The sequence below is a fragment of the Neovison vison genome, chromosome 3 (genome assembly GCF_020171115.1).
Source record: "Neovison vison isolate M4711 chromosome 3, ASM_NN_V1, whole genome shotgun sequence".
Classification (NCBI taxonomy): Eukaryota; Metazoa; Chordata; class Mammalia; order Carnivora; family Mustelidae; genus Neogale; species Neogale vison.
The window spans coordinates 21,145,432-21,162,121 of NC_058093.1; the positions used below are offsets into that span (position 1 = coordinate 21,145,432).

At 35.6% G+C, this 16,690-nt stretch overlaps 1 protein-coding gene and 1 pseudogene across 3 annotated transcripts in view; one reads left to right on the forward strand and one right to left on the reverse strand.

Annotated features, from left to right (window-relative positions):
- KANSL1L (KAT8 regulatory NSL complex subunit 1 like) overlaps window positions 1-16,690 on the reverse strand; it is a 147,498-nt gene that overhangs the window by 121,121 nt on the left and 9,687 nt on the right. For 2 of the 3 annotated variants that reach the window (XM_044241509.1, XM_044241507.1), the window contains exon 2: window positions 5,825-6,941. In XM_044241509.1, the coding sequence (XP_044097444.1) occupies window positions 5,825-6,912 (1,088 nt within the window). In that variant the 5' untranslated portion in view covers window positions 6,913-6,941. Of the gene's footprint in view, window positions 1-5,824; window positions 6,942-8,345; window positions 8,434-8,744; window positions 8,760-16,690 lie in introns of those variants that run through there. The other variant, XM_044241508.1, reaches the window with a different exon arrangement.
- Window positions 6,911-10,162, forward strand: LOC122903479 (annotated as a pseudogene).

The following is a 16,690-nucleotide window of genomic DNA, read 5'->3' on the forward strand; positions in this document are numbered from 1 at the left end:
GCAAGAAACTACTCATTTTCTTTCAATCTAGAAAGATTAATGTGAGAGCTTCCAACTAAATATCAACAGTTCTCTCCTTTCTTAGTGAATGGGGCACCTAAGCGGCTCAGTTAAGCAACTGCCTTCAGCTCAGGTCATGATCTCAGGATCCTGGGATCCAGCAGGGTCCCTGCTCAGCGGGGAGTCTGCTTCTCCCCAACCTTCTGCCCCTCCACCCCATTCATGCTCTCTCTTTCTCTCAAATAAATGCAACCCTTAAAAAACAGACTGCCAATTAACACCAAAGTAAAAACTCGAGGTAATTTGAATATATGGGGACTAATTTGGGGTAACAGAGACTTTTCTCTCCACACCCAAAAAACCTGGGTAATTTGGAAGATACTGCCAGTCTTCCTCAAATAAAATAAGACTTAACCATGTTTCTTCCTTTTTTACCACCTTGGAAAATCAGAATATGTCTGTGTCAACATCTTTGAGTTTTCCCATACGCATCCTAGATTAAAGTAACTGATCATTTCCCAGATGAGAAATATTAGAACTCTAAGGTTGTACCACCAGATGAGAGGGAACATAATTGTAGCAGAGTCTATCAGTGACCGACCTACATCCCGTGACACTTACCAGTTCAGCATACAAAGACCTGACTTCCAAATGCCAGCCCCTGCATTTCTTTGACTCAGGGCTTTTTTGTTGTTACTTGAGCCTGCTTTGTCACCCAAGTGGCAGAACAAAAGGGTGAAGGAATTGGACACAAGCAGATATAATCTTCATCTAGTAACTGATGACCTGCTGTACAAATGCACCAGTTTCCTCACCTCTCAAATTCCTCACCTCTCAGGCATGTATTTTATGCTGGCTCCCCAAGTTTCTCATGGAAAAATTAAGCTCCAGTCTCTCACAATAGTAAATTGCTTGATAAGACACTCTTTATTAGCTTTCAAATCAGTACATTATGTACAGACACTTTATATTTAATGCTTCATCTACTTATCTCCAGAAATCTTTAATAAGTAGCAGATCAAAGAGGAATCTGATTCAAAGGTTTAACAATAACATTAATCTCAGGGCAACAGGCTTACTCAGCCAGAAGAGCATGTGACTCTTGATCTCAGAGTAGTGAGTTCAAGCCCCAGGCTGGGTACAGAGATGACTTTTAAAAAAAACTTAAAAAAAAAAAAAAAAAAGAACAGTATTGATCTTTGCTCAGGGTCACAGAGCAAGCCTTGACTGTAACACAAGGAGGTCCAAAACTTGTGCTGCTTCACCAAAAGAACAGACACAGGGGGTGATTCTGTTCTAATTATAGTATAAGGATTATATCGCAAACCTACAAAAACCCTAAAATCCTATTTTCCTTTCCAAAGGAAAATGGTTTTAAAAATTTTTTCTAATGCACACTAGTCTCTCAACCTAAAGTTATTTTTAAGAGAATTAGTAATGGCATTATGAATTAATCCACTGCCTATATTTTTGAAGGGTAAAGGGGCAAGTCAAATATATATTTTAAATATATATATATATACATATAAAAATATTTATTTATTTGTTTGTTTATAATGACAATGGTGGGGTGCCTATGTGGCTCAGTCAGTTAAGTGTCTGCCTTCAGCTCAGGTCATGATCGTAGGGTTCTGGAATCAAGTCCCACATTGGGCTCCCTGCTCTGCGGGGACCCTGCTTCTTTCTCCCTCTTCCTCTGCCTGCTGCTCTCCCTGTTTGTGTGTGTTATCTCTCTCTCTCTGCCCAATTAATAAAATCTTTTTAAAATTTAAAAATAAAAATAAAATAATGATAATGGTAAGGGCTAATGTGAGTGCTTTCCAATTTCCTAAAACCATTATATTCCTTCACAGCTAAATTTCCTAACCAAAATGAAGGAACTTGTTTTCCTATCAGGGTTTAAAAAAAAAAAGGTAATAGAAAGCATTTATAATAATATAATCTAGGATTTTTAAGATAAATATAATAAATTTTACTTACAAATTTTTAAAAGTTACAAATGTTAAATATTAAAACAGTCACTTTTAAAGTCTATATTTCATCATGTTGTATTTCATTCATTCATTCATTCACTGAATAAACACTCACACTAGTTCTAAGATGTGTAAGATACATCTGGTGGCCAATTTGGTACTAGAGACAAAGGAAGAAAGTGGGGCAACAAAATAAAAATAAACTACAGAATGGAAGAAGAAAAGATAAACATATATGGAGAGAAATTTCATAGATTGCCAAACCTAATTTTTGTATCTTCAAAACTGCATATTCAAATACAGAAAAATTCAATTAGTCAATAAATTAACACACACACACACACACACAAAAGTAGACAACACGAGGTAGTGGGTATGCAATGACAGAAAAAGTAGTATTGGTTCTTCAGTTAATTAAAATTAAGTCGAAGTCAACTGTAGTATTTGCCATTGTGGACCTTAAAATTAAATTGAGAAGTCTATTCATATTCAGTAGAGATAATGAAAATTTAATTGTGTTAGCACTCACTTAAAAATTTAGGTCCACAAAATGTATATTTTTACCTGTTTTATATTTAAGGTTTAATTCTGAACTTCATTCATAAAAATATTCATCTACATTTGAAAAGCCAACTTCTAAGAATTAAAGAATAATAATCTTAAAAAAATAAAAAATAAACTTAAAAAAATCAGAATAAATGTACTCAATTATTGAATGAACTTAACCTGAAACAGAATTCCAGTTTAAAAAAACAGAAACCATTTTTACATTCATATCAAAAGATACAAATACTTAAAAGTTGTGTTATTCTCAAAATTCAGTAAGCATCAAAATTAATAAAATGTTGAGAAACAATTTTTTCCACAAGAAATCTAGTCACATTAGTAAAAATATTCAAAACAAAAAAAACAAAGTTAATATCCAATTTTGCAGGAGGTATATAAAATCAAGAAATGCAAACAGAGTTCAAATAGCAAAAAAACAAGCACAAAAAACTAAACAATCAGTGAACTAAAGAATTTGAAGTTATATGAATTTTGTATTACTGATTTGAATTGATCAGATGAGTATAACCTGAGAATCTAAAAATACAGGTATGAGCCTTAACAACTAAGGCATCCTAATATTAAATGGTCAATAATGCAAGAGGCTAAAAATATATATCTTAAAATTAAACTTCTTAGATTCATTATTTTCTAAAATGCATGTCTGGTGTTCCAGAGCATTCCAACTGATTAAACAAAAAGAAAGATAGAATGAGAAATAAACTTTCCAAGCCTGAACCTAATTTTTTTCCAGGCTACTTTCCTTCAGTTTTCATCAATAAACTGGCAAAACTGACAAGAAATGAGATGTATACTGCTTGATCCTTTGTATAAAAAAATTAATACTTTGAATCTTCCTATTTGTGTATGTTTTACCTAAATGTCCAAAATTAGTGTTCTCTGACTAAATTCAAGGAGTAAATGCAAATCTTAAAATGCCTTGGCCAATCAGTAATTATATGCTTGGTATATAAGATTTGTTTTAAGGTTTAAAATGTGGTGTCTCGGGACGCCTGGGTGGCTCAGTTGGTTAAGCGGCTGCCTTCGGCTCAGGTCATGATCCCAGAGTCCTGGGATCGAGTCCCACATCGGGCTCCTTGCTTGGCGGGGAGCCTGCTTCTCCCTCTGCCTCTGCCTGCCACTCTGTCTGCCTATGCTTGCTCTCCCTTCTCTCTCTATGACAAATAAATAAATAAAATCTTTTTAAAAAAATAAATAAATAAAATAAAATAAAATGTGGTGTCTGGACGCCTGGGTGGCTCAGTGAGTGGGTTAAGCCACTGCCTTCGGCTCAGGTCATGATCTCAGGGTCCTGGGATCAAGTCCCACATCAGGCTCTCTGCTCAGCAGGGAGCCTGCTTCCCTTCCTCTCTCTCTGCCTGCCTCTCTGCCTACTTGTGATCTCTCTCTGTCAAATAAATAAATAAAATCTTTAAAAAAAAATTAAAAAAAAAATAAAAATAAAATGTGGTGTCCATTCTTACTATGTGTTGGGTTAGTAAGACTAATACATATATAGTAAATCATATGGGACAAAATATGATTTAATGATAAACTGTATGGCAGATTAAGTACTATAGGAGATCAATGAAAGAAAATCCTAATGAAGGTCAAAAGAGTCTAGGAAGACATGATTTTCTGATTTTTATTTCTAGCTTAAAAGAGATAAACCTGCCCATTGGCTGTACTCAACAACAACAAAAGGTAAGTAATTTACTAAATTTACCTACTAAATTTTATTAAATTGAATTTCTTCAAAAAGCATTATTAACATAAAAATTGATAAATTTCTGGACTTCTTTCAGAGCACATGTGCTTAATAATTCTTGTGGCTTTAAGCATCAATGAATGATACGTTGATAAAGCTGCATGGCCCAATAGCAAGAACATTGGTTTGAAGGCATCCACTCATGGACAACAAAACTAGCTCTATCAATTATTTAGCTTTTTGACCATGGGCAAGTTATTTAGCCATGCAAAGACTATTTCTTCTTAAATAAGGATAACAACAATCACCTCCCATGGTTGGTGAAAGGATTAAATAATATATCATGTGATTATCACGATGCCAGTCAGAAAAAAATATGTGCTCAATACTAGCTCCCACATTCACACACATTTCAAACACAGTGATAACAGAAAACCAAAAGACTAGAATGCCCACTTTGTTTTACATCTTATTCTTTACCGTAGAAATTGATAAACTTCTACTTATTAGTAAAATTAATGTGTTCAGCTTCTAATTCTGTAATAATTCTCACTCATCTTTCACAATTTGATAAAAATGATGGACTTTTTCCTCCCAAAATACATACAGAGTATTTTGCCTCAAGTTAGGGACACTAACAGATTCCCTAAAGCTAGATTAAAAGCTGTTCTATCTGGCTATTTAAAAAAATGTAATTCAAATTAAATAAAGTTTAAAAATACAGTTCTTTTCAGTTACACTGGCCACATTTCAAGTGCTCAATAGCCATATGAGGCTATGTGGTAATACAGTTACAAAACATTTTTATCATCTCAGAAAACTTCTATCAGATAGGGCTATTCTGGAGTATTAACACAGCATGTTACATAAAATTACTTTATCTCTGTTTTTGTTTTAGTTTAGTTTTTGTTTTAGTTTTGTTTAGTTTAGTTTTAGTCTCAACAGAGACTGTGGATATCTTCCCCACAACCGAATCCCCAAGGTCCAGCACATAATAAGCATTCAATAGATATCTAATAGCTAACATTTTCCTGCTTTGGTTATACTAATTCATCAAAAATTAATGGTAAAGACCTGAGCTGAAAGAACTCAATAAGTATATAAATACAAGTATATAAATACTTTGTTTAAAAAAAAAAAAACCAAAAACAGATCAACTTTTATATATACTCTCAACTGATAACTTCTAAAGCCTAAAGCCAATATGGACTCCCCAATATGTAGACTAAATTTTTTGCATTTTGGTTAAACATAATGGCTAAAATTCTTAAGCCTTGTCTATAGCCTATTCTATTCAAGAATGGGAAAATGCTTACCTCTAGCTAAAGAAGTATTATTACCCCTATATGGTTTTTCACTATCCCTATATGGTTTTTTCCCTAGATAGAACAGTTGGATAACTTATTTTTAAATATTATGTATATATTCACACACAGTATCTTAACAAAATATTTTTAAAATTCACCAAATTTTATACCTTAAAGATTATGGCATTAAAATTTTAGAAAACCTATTTCCTTTTCATGTATCATGAATCAAGACAAAACCGCTGCTATACACAGAACAGTAAAAGGTCTAATAATAATCTTGCACTTACACGGCCACATTTTTTCTAATGGTATACTCATCCAAATCGTCATCAGAGCTGCTATCAGTTGCATCAGAATCCAGACCTTCTTCAACATGAGACAACAGCCCTGTAGCAGACAGTGCAAATCTTTGGATTTCTGCAGCTGTACACCGTGCAAAGCCATTTTTCGTATCCCTCCACAACTTATTCTCTGCAGTCAACATGTTGACTTCTGGATTAATTTCAGTGCAATTAGGTAAACTGCTATCCAAAACTGTGGTAGGTTCATGAAAGATCTTCATTTGGGGGAGTTGATGTTTCAGAGAAAATTCCATTTGTTGACCATAGTGCTTAACAACATGCTTTGCCAGAAGCATCTGCAAATGTTTCTGAGTTCTTCTAGCCTGGCTAAGTAAAATTTTCTGTTTACTTACACAATGAAGTAAACGAGCGTTCACTTCCTCCTCTTTTTCAGCAACTGAGAGACTAATAGGCACATTGGAGTGGCCAGGCCCAATTTTCTTTTGAGCACAGTGCAATAAACCCTTTTTAATTTCAGCATCAGTAACTTTATCCAAAAGTGCACTCTTTTGGTACCATTTGCAGTTTTGCAGTTGTACTTTATCTACATTAGTGTCTTTGGTTAGATTTGAATCCAAAATAATTTGTACATCTGTCATGCACTGGCTTGTGGTATCTGACAGCAGTTCCTTTTTGATGAACTCTTCAGAATGAGAATGACAGATTTTACTAAGCTGAATGTTGCTGCCATTACACAGTATGTTTTTCAGCTTATTGCAGTTGGGTTCCCCTAATTTCCTTTGTTTGTAACTCTCACTGTATTTATTTAATGCAGAATTAGAACTCATTAAAAGAACGGTCTGATAATGTTTTGAAGACTGAGAGGAGCCAAAATGTTTTAAATTCACAAAGTTAGTGTTAAGAGTAGGTTCAGGAGTTGGAAATCCCAGCATCTGAGACAAAGTGTCTCCCTTGAGCTTTTCATCTACAGTTCTTGCACTTTCCATGCACAGCATCTTGTCGGACTCCATGGTACTTGATATAGATGAAAAGCAGATACCCTTTGTTGCTGCCTCCCTCAGAGCTGGGGTCATGGCGAATCCTGCAGGTAATTACTGGAATCCTAAAATAATGTAAAAATAAATGATCAAATATCTAGAAAGAAGGTTTATACTTACACTTTTACCAAGGGCAACATTTTCAATGTTTCTGATTAAAATGTGAATGGAACCAAACTCCTCCTTTATTTCCCAACTCCTAACAATATCTGTGTTCTTTCCTAATTCATAAGGAATTCAACAAAGACTAAACTATTCTTGCCTCTGACTGTGGGCCCAATACCAAAAACTCCAATTAAGAGTGCACACAAACTACCTAGAACAATAAGTATTAGACAAATACTTGTGGATGTACTGCGATTATAGTTCAAGATTCCCTTTTCTCCTTTTTTTTTTTTCTGGATAATGTTTAGTGAAAAGCAAAAGAAAAAAATTCCAACCTGAAATCTGGAAATTAAAATATTTGAAAATGTGACTCAATCCCATACCTTCAGCCAAAGTAAGAACTATTTATCTTTATAAAAGCTGCTCAAAACCTCCATTTCTCAAATTTCACAATCAGAACAGTATAAATATTAACTAAAATAAGTTAAATAATGTGAAAAGATGTAACTAAACTACAAGCAAAAAAGTGTAATTTCACAACTGTTAGAAATAATATCACAAAAACTTGCTAAATCTTCAACGCAAAAAATTTTTTTGTGAAAAATATCTGCAATAATTTTTTTACCTTTTCACAAACAGATAAGTGTAACTTATCCTTATAAAAGCTGTTACTCCTGCCTGGAAAACAGTGGGGACTATAACAAATGACTGCTAAAAATTTATCCCATAATTAAACAAACGAAAAAGCATAAGGCCATACAGTCTGATTCACTGAAAAAGCTAACCTTCTACCACTGAAAATTTTGAAGGCTAAATAGTGAAAAAAAAAAATTATACCATTAATAATTATGAGTTTTGTAAGATACTCTAGAATGATACTCCATAATTTTTGTTTCAACACCTGACAATTAATAGTCATTTAAATGCCCATACTCCCATTCTGTATATCCCCAGGTGCTAATTGTAACTCTATAACCTTCATTGTTATGTGAAAACACAAAACCAAAAGGGGACTGCTTACAAAGACTAGCAAGAATGATAAAAGAGAAAAAAGTTACAAAGGCTTCAATGCAGTTAGAAAAGAAAAATACACAGTGTTTTTTTTTTTTAAGATTTTATTTATTTATTTGACAGAGATCACAAGTAGGCAGAGAGGCAGCCAGAGGGGTGTGGGGGGAAGGAGGCTCCCTGCTGAGCAGAGAGCCCAAAGTGGGGCTCGATCCCAGGACCCTGGGATCATGACCTAAGCCAAAGGAAGAGGCTTAACCCACTGAGCCACCCAGATGCCCCAAAAATACACAGTGTTAAAAGCAAGTTATAGAAAGAAGACTTTGGCAATATATATAATAAAAAAGAATTCATACCAGAATATATAAAGAACTCGTACAAATGAGCAAACTGGTCAGGCACTTCACAGATGACATCCAAAGGATCATTAACATATACCCAATCCTATTAGTAATGAAGGAATTATAGATTAATAAAGTAAGAGACTAATTTTCCAATCACTAAATTGAAAACAATGTTTTAGGGGCTTTAGTTGATTAAGCATTTGCCTTCAACCCAGGTCACAGAGCTGGGGGTCCTGGGACAGAGCCCTGCATTGGGCTCCCTGCTCAATGGGGAGTGTGCTTCTCCCTCTCCCTCTGCCCCTTCACCCCACTCATGTTTTGTCGCTCTCTCTCCTCTCAAATAAAACTTAAAAAGAAAATCGTGTTCTATGTCTGAAATACCACTTATGACAATGCAGTAAGATTTCTCACATCTATTTGGACTATAAGTTGATTCAGCATTTGACAATAATGCAGAAAATGTATTTGTCAGGGTGCGTGGGTGGTTCAGTGGTTAAGCATCTGCCTTTGGCTCAGGTCATAATGTCAAGTCCTGGGATCAAGCCCCGCATCGAGCTCCCTGCTCAGCAGAAAGTCCACTTCTCCCTCTCCCATCCTCTCTGCTTGTGTTCACGCTCTCTGTCAAATAAATAAATAAATAAAATCTTTAAAAAAAAGAAAATGTATTTGTCATAGGTGCATAAGATAGCAGTATTCGTTAACAGCAAACTATTCTTTCAAAGCAACCTACATATCTAACACTAAGAGAATGGATAATAAAACATGACGGAATATTATCCAGCAGCTAAAAAGAATGACCTAACTCTATATATACATACAAATATGGACAAACCTCAAAAAGAATATAAAGTTTTTTTTAATGGCACAGTATACTACCAAATAAATAAAATACAAATACAAGCTCTCTTTGCTCCATCTACTGTGAGAATAAAGATCATTCTCAGCCATCAGACTGTCAACATTCCAGAAAATGTCAACATTGCCCTGAAGGGACACACTGTTTATTGTGAAGGGTCCCAAAGCATCAATACAGAACTCAATCTCAGGGCACCTGCGTGGCTCAACTGGTTAAGTGCCTGCCTTTGGCTCAAGTCATGATCTCCAGGTCCTGGGATGGAGCCCCACATAGGGCTCCCTGCTCAGCGGGGAGTCTGCTTCTCTCTTTCCCTCTCTCTCTGTCCCTCCCCACTGCTCGTTCTAATTTTAAAAAATTAAAAAAAAACAAAATCTCAATCTCCTTGGAAAGATAAAGAAGAGGTTCCAAGATGACAAATAGTGGGGAAACAGAAAAGAACTGGCAGTTGTTCACACTATCTACAGTCATGTACAGAACATGAGCAAGAGCATTACAATGAAATTCTACAAGATGAGGTCTGTGTATGCCAATTCCCCATCAACATTGCTATTCAAAAGAATGGTTCTCCTGTCAAAACTGAAAATTTCTTGAGTGAAAAATATATCCTCAGAGTTTGGATGAGGCCAAGTGTTGCTTGTTCAGTATCTCAAGTCCAGAAAGATGACTTAATTCTTGAAGTAACACCGAACTTGTATCAAACTGAGCTGTTTTGATTCAGCAAGCCACAACAGTTAAAAACAAAGATATCAGAAAATTTTTGGATGTTTTCCATGCTTCTCAAAAAGGAACAATTTAGCAAGCTGATGAATAAGATCTAGTTGTCCAGCTACAGAAACAGCAGTATACTGGATGATTTTTCAGACTTATTTGTGGTTATTTCAAAGATTCAGTAAAACCTCTATTGATTCGGAAAAAAAAATACAAACACAAGACCACACCACATACATGTGCATGTGTGTTTATGTGTTTGCAAGAATAAAAAATGAACCAGGGGTACCTGGGTGGCTCAGTGGGTTAAGCCTCTGCCCTCGGCTCAGGTCTCGATCTCAGGGTCCTGGGATCAAGCCCCACATCAGGCTCTTTGCTCAGCTGGGGGCCTGCTTCCCCCTCTCTCTCTGTCTGCCTCTTTGCCTACTTGTGATCTCTCTCTCTGTCAAATAAAAAAAAAAAAAAAAAAAAAAGAACCAGAAAAACACCCACCAAATCTGTAATAGTAGTTGCACATCAGGTAAGATCCATAAAGCAGAACAAAGAGTGGTGGTTTAAGAGAAGCTGAGTTTCAACTACAAACTTTATTACCTGGGTGAAAAAGACTTAAATGCAAAATGAACAAATGTTAATGGTTATTAATTCTGTGTGATAAAAATATAAATGTTTGGGGGTACCTGACTAGCTCAATCAGTAAAGCATGCAACTCTTGATCTCAAGGTCGTGAGCTCAAGCCCCATGATGGGCATAGAACTGACTTAAAAATATAGAGAGATGCTTGCCTTTTTTATACTCAAAAAAATGAAGTAGAGATTTCTCTATAATTCTCTCCCCAAAATATGTATATCTCAAAATTTTCTAACTTTATGAGAAATATTCTATTATCTTCTACTCAATAAACATCTACAATAGTATTTAGATATTTATCTGCTTCCTAAGGAAAACTGTGTTAATCACAGATGAAGTAGGCATATTTAAAAGACACTATACTCTATCCCCTCCCTACCTACCTTCTCTCTCCCAAAAATCTGAACAAGGCTCTAGGGACATATTCAAAGTGGATAACAGCAGGGGCAGAAGGTAAAATATCATGAGGCAGCAGAGTTCATCTTAGCCCTGGATAAACTAAATTTAAGGGAAAACTAAAAATAAGAGGCATAAATAAATAAATATTAATCAAGAACTATAATTAGTAGCCAAAAAATATGTACATTTACACTGGTTTAGGGGCATTTATGGTAGAGAACTAGAATAAAATACACACAAAAAACTCTGGTGAGATCTCTAGGGCTTACTTGGTATGATAGGCAGTTTCTAAAATGATCTTAATAATCCCCATATCCTGGTACTCATGCCCTTGTGTAATCCTTTCCTCCTGAGTATGGACTGGATTTGCTAACTTGCTTCTAGCAAACAGAATGCAGGAAAGGTAATGGGATATCACTTCTGAGATTAGGTTACAAAGAGGCTGTGGCTTCCATCTTGTCACCCTCTCTCACTCTGGGATGCCAGCTGCCATACTGTGAGCTGGAAGACCCACATAGCAAAGAACTCCTGTCTCTGGCCAACAGTCAGCAACTACCTAAAGCCTGACAAAAGTTAAGTGAGTAATGTGAGAAGCAGATCCTTCCCCAATCAAGCCTTCAGATGACAGAAGCCCCAGCCAACACACTGACTGTAGCCTTGTGTGAAGTCCTGAGCCAGAAGCACCCAGCTAAGCCATGCTTAGATTCCTGACCCACAGAAGCTGTGAAATAAAGACATTAAATTGGGGGCCCATTTGTTACATTGCAATAGATAACTAATACACTTGGATATGAAGACTTTTGAGTTCTAGTCTCGGGAAAGCCCATCCATTCTAGTTCCATTACTAGGATACCAAGAAGTTCCTCTATATTATATTCCCAAGTGTATCCTTATAAAAATTTCAGCCTGAAAGTCTTTCTACATTACAACCAAAAGAAACTCATGAATTCTGATGTCTCCTATAAATAAGAGATTAAATTATGTTCATATAGTCTTTATTTTATGTGATATAACATGGTGATTGATTTTCAAATATTGAATCATTCTTGTATCTCTGGAATAAATCCCATTTAATGTTTAGTTTTATCATTAAACATAGCGCATTATCCTAATTTTTAAAATTATTGAAATATGTGATCATTACAAAGTATCCTAACTGATTACTCTAAACTCTACCATAAGTATCCTAACTGATTACTCTAAACTCTACCATTTCTGACTTCCTCCATATTACATACACTACACTTAACACTAACATTTCTTTTTTTTTTTTTTTAAAGATTTTATTTATTTATTTATTTGACAGAGAGAAATCACAAGTAGATGGAGAGGCAGGCAGAGAGAGAGAGAGGGAAGCAGGCTCCCTGCTGAGCAGAGAGCCCGATGCGGGACTCGATCCCAGGACCCTGAGATCATGACCTGAGCCGAAGGCAGAGGCTTATACCACTGAGCCACCCAGGCGCCCAACACTAACATTTCTAAAGATCTATAAAGGCTTGGATTTTTGACTGTTTTGTTAACTACTATATGCATCCCTCTTTTTATTAGACTTCACTCTATTGCACTTTGCAGATAGTGAGGGGTTTTTGTTTGTTTTTGTTTTTTTACAAATTAAATGTTTCTGGCAACCCTGCATCAAGCAAGTCTATCAGTGCTGTTTTTCCAACAGCATATGTTCACTTCATGTCTCTGTGTCACATTTTTGTAATTCTCACAATATTTCAAACTTTTTCATGATTATTATATTTGTAATAGTGGTCTTGATTAGTGATTATGACTCACCAAAAGCTCAGATGACAGTTAAAGTTTTTAGCAACAAACTATTTTTTAATTAAGGTTATGTACAGCTGACCCTTCAACAATGCAGGGGTTAGAGATGCCAACCACCAACACAGTTGAAAATCCATGTATAACTAACTCCTCCAAAACTTTACTAGAAGCCTTACCAACTATATGAACAGTCAAATAACACATATTTTATATGTATAATATAGTGTATTATTACATTAAAGCTAAAGGAAAGAAAATGTTACAAAAATCATATGATAAAATACATTAACAGCATTATATTTATTGGGGGAAAAAACTGGCGTATAAGTGGACCCAGAGGGTTCAAACCTATGTTGTTCAAAAGTCAAGTGTAGGGCACCTGGGTGGCTCAGTGGGTTAAGCCGCTGCCTTCGGCTCAGGTCATGATCTCAGGGTCCTGGGATCGAGTCCCGCATCGGGCTCTCTGCTCAGCAGGGAGCCTGCTTCTCTCTCTCTCTCTCTCTCTCTCTGCCTACCTCTCCCATCTATTTGTGATTTCTCTCTGTCAAATAAATAAAATCTTTGAAAAAAAAAAAAAGTCAAGTGTATCTTGTTTTTTCAGACATAATGCTATTGCATACTTAATAGACCACAGTGTAGTATAAACATAATTTTTACATGCACTGGGAAGCAAAAAATTCATTTGACTTACTTTATTGCAATATTTGCTTTGTTTTGCTGGTCTAGAACTGAACACACAATAACTCCAAGGGCCATCAATGTGAAAAAGTATCGGACATATGGCAGATGCTCAGTAAATATCTGGTGAATAACTAAGTGTTTACCATTATGCTCAGAATAAAATCCAAAGTTGCCCTTTCCACGGCCTACAAAGTTCTACGTTATCAGGTCCCTGATACTTCATACTCGACTTCTCTCTTCACGGATTACTACACTCCAGCAACACGGGCCTCTGTGCTATTCTTGAAACACACCAGATAGTCCCTGCCTCAGGGTCTTTGTACTTGCAATTCTCTCAGCTTGGAACAATTTTCCACAGATAATACAGCTGGCTCCCTCAATTCATTCATATTCTGTTCTACAATCCCCTCATCAGAATCTCAGCTTGACTAATATATGTAAAATAGCTTTAGCCACTCAACTCATTACACTCCATTCCCTTATAATGCTTATTGTTCCTGATAGCCATGATCTGATATTTTGTTACATTCTAGTGAGGAATTTATTTTAAGAGCAGACCTAGATTTTTTTTTTTTTAAGATTTTATTTATTCATTTGACAGGCAGAGATCACAAGTAGGCTGAGAGGTAGGCAGAGAGAGAGGAGGAAGCAGGCTCCCTGCTGAGCAGAGAGCCCGATGCGGGGCTCGATCCCAGGACCCTGGGACCACGACCTGAGCCGAAGGCAGAGGCTTTAACCCACTGAGCCACCCAGGCACCCCAGGAGCAGACCTAGACTTTGGTCAAGGTTCCAACTGCCAGCACTTAAAACAATGCCTGGTATACAACTGCCAGCTATTTGCTGATTAAATTAATAAACAAACAAGTGAGTCACGATTTTGAAATGTGTTCCAAGATTTAAGTAGTAACAAATCATAACACCTATTTCAATTATTATTTTTAAAATAAATGTTACAAGCAAAGCAATATATAAAAATAATGCCTCACTACCAAATGTGGTTTTCCGTTAGTACACACTGGCTCAGTATTTTTTTTTTTTAAGACTTTATTTATTTATTTGACAAAGAGAAATAGTGAAAGATGGAACACAAACACAGGGGAGCTGGAGAGGAAGAAGCAGGCTCCCTACTGAGCAGAGAGCCTAATGTGGGTTGATCCCAGGACACTAGGATCATGACCTGGACTGAAGGCAGACACTTAACAACCGAGATAGCCTTTTTTATCTTTTTTTTTTTTTTTAAGATTTATTTATTTTAGACAGAAAGTGAACAAGCAGGGGGAAGGACAGGAGGAGAGAGAATCCTGAAGCAGACTCTCCACTGAGCACAGAGCCCAACAGGGGACCAGATTCCAGGACCTTGAGATCATGACCTGAGCCAAAATCAAGACTCAGCCACTCAATCCGACTGTGGCTCAATATTACTTTAAAAAAACAATCACTGGGAGTCCATGGGTGGCTCAGTTGGTTAAGCAACTGACTCTAGATTTTGGTTCAGGTTATGATCCTAGGGTGGTGAGACAGAGCACCACAACCGGCTCTGCACTAAAGGTGGAGTCTGCCTAAGATTCTCTCTCCCTCTCCCTCTGCCCTTCTTTCCCACTCCCCACTCGCACTTGCTCACTCCCTCTTAAAATAAATAAATAATAATTGATATTCACCATATTAAACAATTAAAAAAGAAAATAGGGACACTTGGGTGACAGGGAACACCCTAAATGGAGTGATAGGCTGTGTTCATGGATTAAATTATCGAATTTTGTTACAATGTCAATTCTTCTTTAAAAACTGAAGGGAGCCTGCGTCTCCCTCTGCCTGCCACTCCCCTGCTTGTGCTCACTCTCTCTCTCTCTGACAAATAAATAAATAAATAAAATCTTTAAAAAAAATTAATATGGAAAAGGCAAGGAATCAGAAACCAAAACATGAAGAAGAACAAAGCTGAAACTACCTATCTACTTAGTCTAAATAAATGTGGCACTGACAAAAGAATGAACACAAAATCAATAGAAAGAATAGAGAGCTCTGAAACAAACCAGCACACATATGGCCAACTGATTTTTGACAAAGATATAATGGCACTTCAGTGTAAAAAGACTATTTGAAACAAATGGTTCTGGAACACAATAAGACATCCATTTTCAAAACACTGAAACTTAACCCATATCTCATAGGATATACCTTATATAAAAAGGGTCACATCAGAATGGATCATAAACCTAAAAGTTAAACTTAAAATCAGAAAACTTCTAAAACATACACAGAAGAAAATCTTTATGATACTGGGTTAGACAAAGATTTTTTTAAATAGGACATCAAAAACATTATTTATAAAACCGATTAACTAGACTTCCTCAAAATTAAATACTAAACATAAGAAACTATTTAAAGCATAACAATTTATGTAGAAGATATATGTTCAAGTTAGTAGAAACCAAATGTGCTCCTGAAAAGATAATGAGTTTACCATTCAAGTTAGCTTAAGCGATGGCTTCAACCATTACACAGTTTTAAACTGTAATTATTTTTCATCACTAACTATTTTATTGTTATGCATAACAGACAACTGGTTAGAGGCAGAATACATAAGGAATACTGACTTAAAGCATAAAATAATGAATTCTGCAAATTCACTTCAATAGTGACTGATGTTGATTTGCCTCAAAAGTCCATGTTCTTGAGTTTTCAGACTATGGCAGCAGTCAAGGATTCAACACACTGTAGCTTTTTTCCCCTTGGGAGTACATATTATAGGATGTGTTGATGTGAACTGTAAAAAACTGTAATTTTCTTGCAACTATTTTGGAATATCTATTTCTAATGTTATTATACAGAGTTTTAATGATGGTTGCTTTTTTTCCTTTTTAAGGAAAAAAATGGCTTAAAAATTTTTAAAGGGTTACAAATACCAAACACAAAAAATGTCAACACATTAAAAAATTAGTTCCATTAGTTCTATAAAGTGCATTCCACACAATCGCAATTGTTTTACAGCACTTAAAGGTGTCTCCAGTATTTCAGAAGTCAATTAAAAAAAAATAAGACAGTAAGACTATCTAGCTACAAGTCAAGTCATCTGGTTTTCATCTGAGTATAAAAACTATCCACACCACAACATGTTATTTATAGAGAAGTGCTTGTGAATGGCAGCTGAAAACTTATTTCACTTTTTAAAAACAAAACAAAAACTTTCCAAAATTACCAAAATAAAAGTTTAAAAAAAGAAATAGAAAAATTGACTTTCAAAAAGCAGAAAATGAAGAAATGGCCAACCTTGAGTCATAAATATAGTTTTGTCTATTTTTGACAGAAGCTAGTT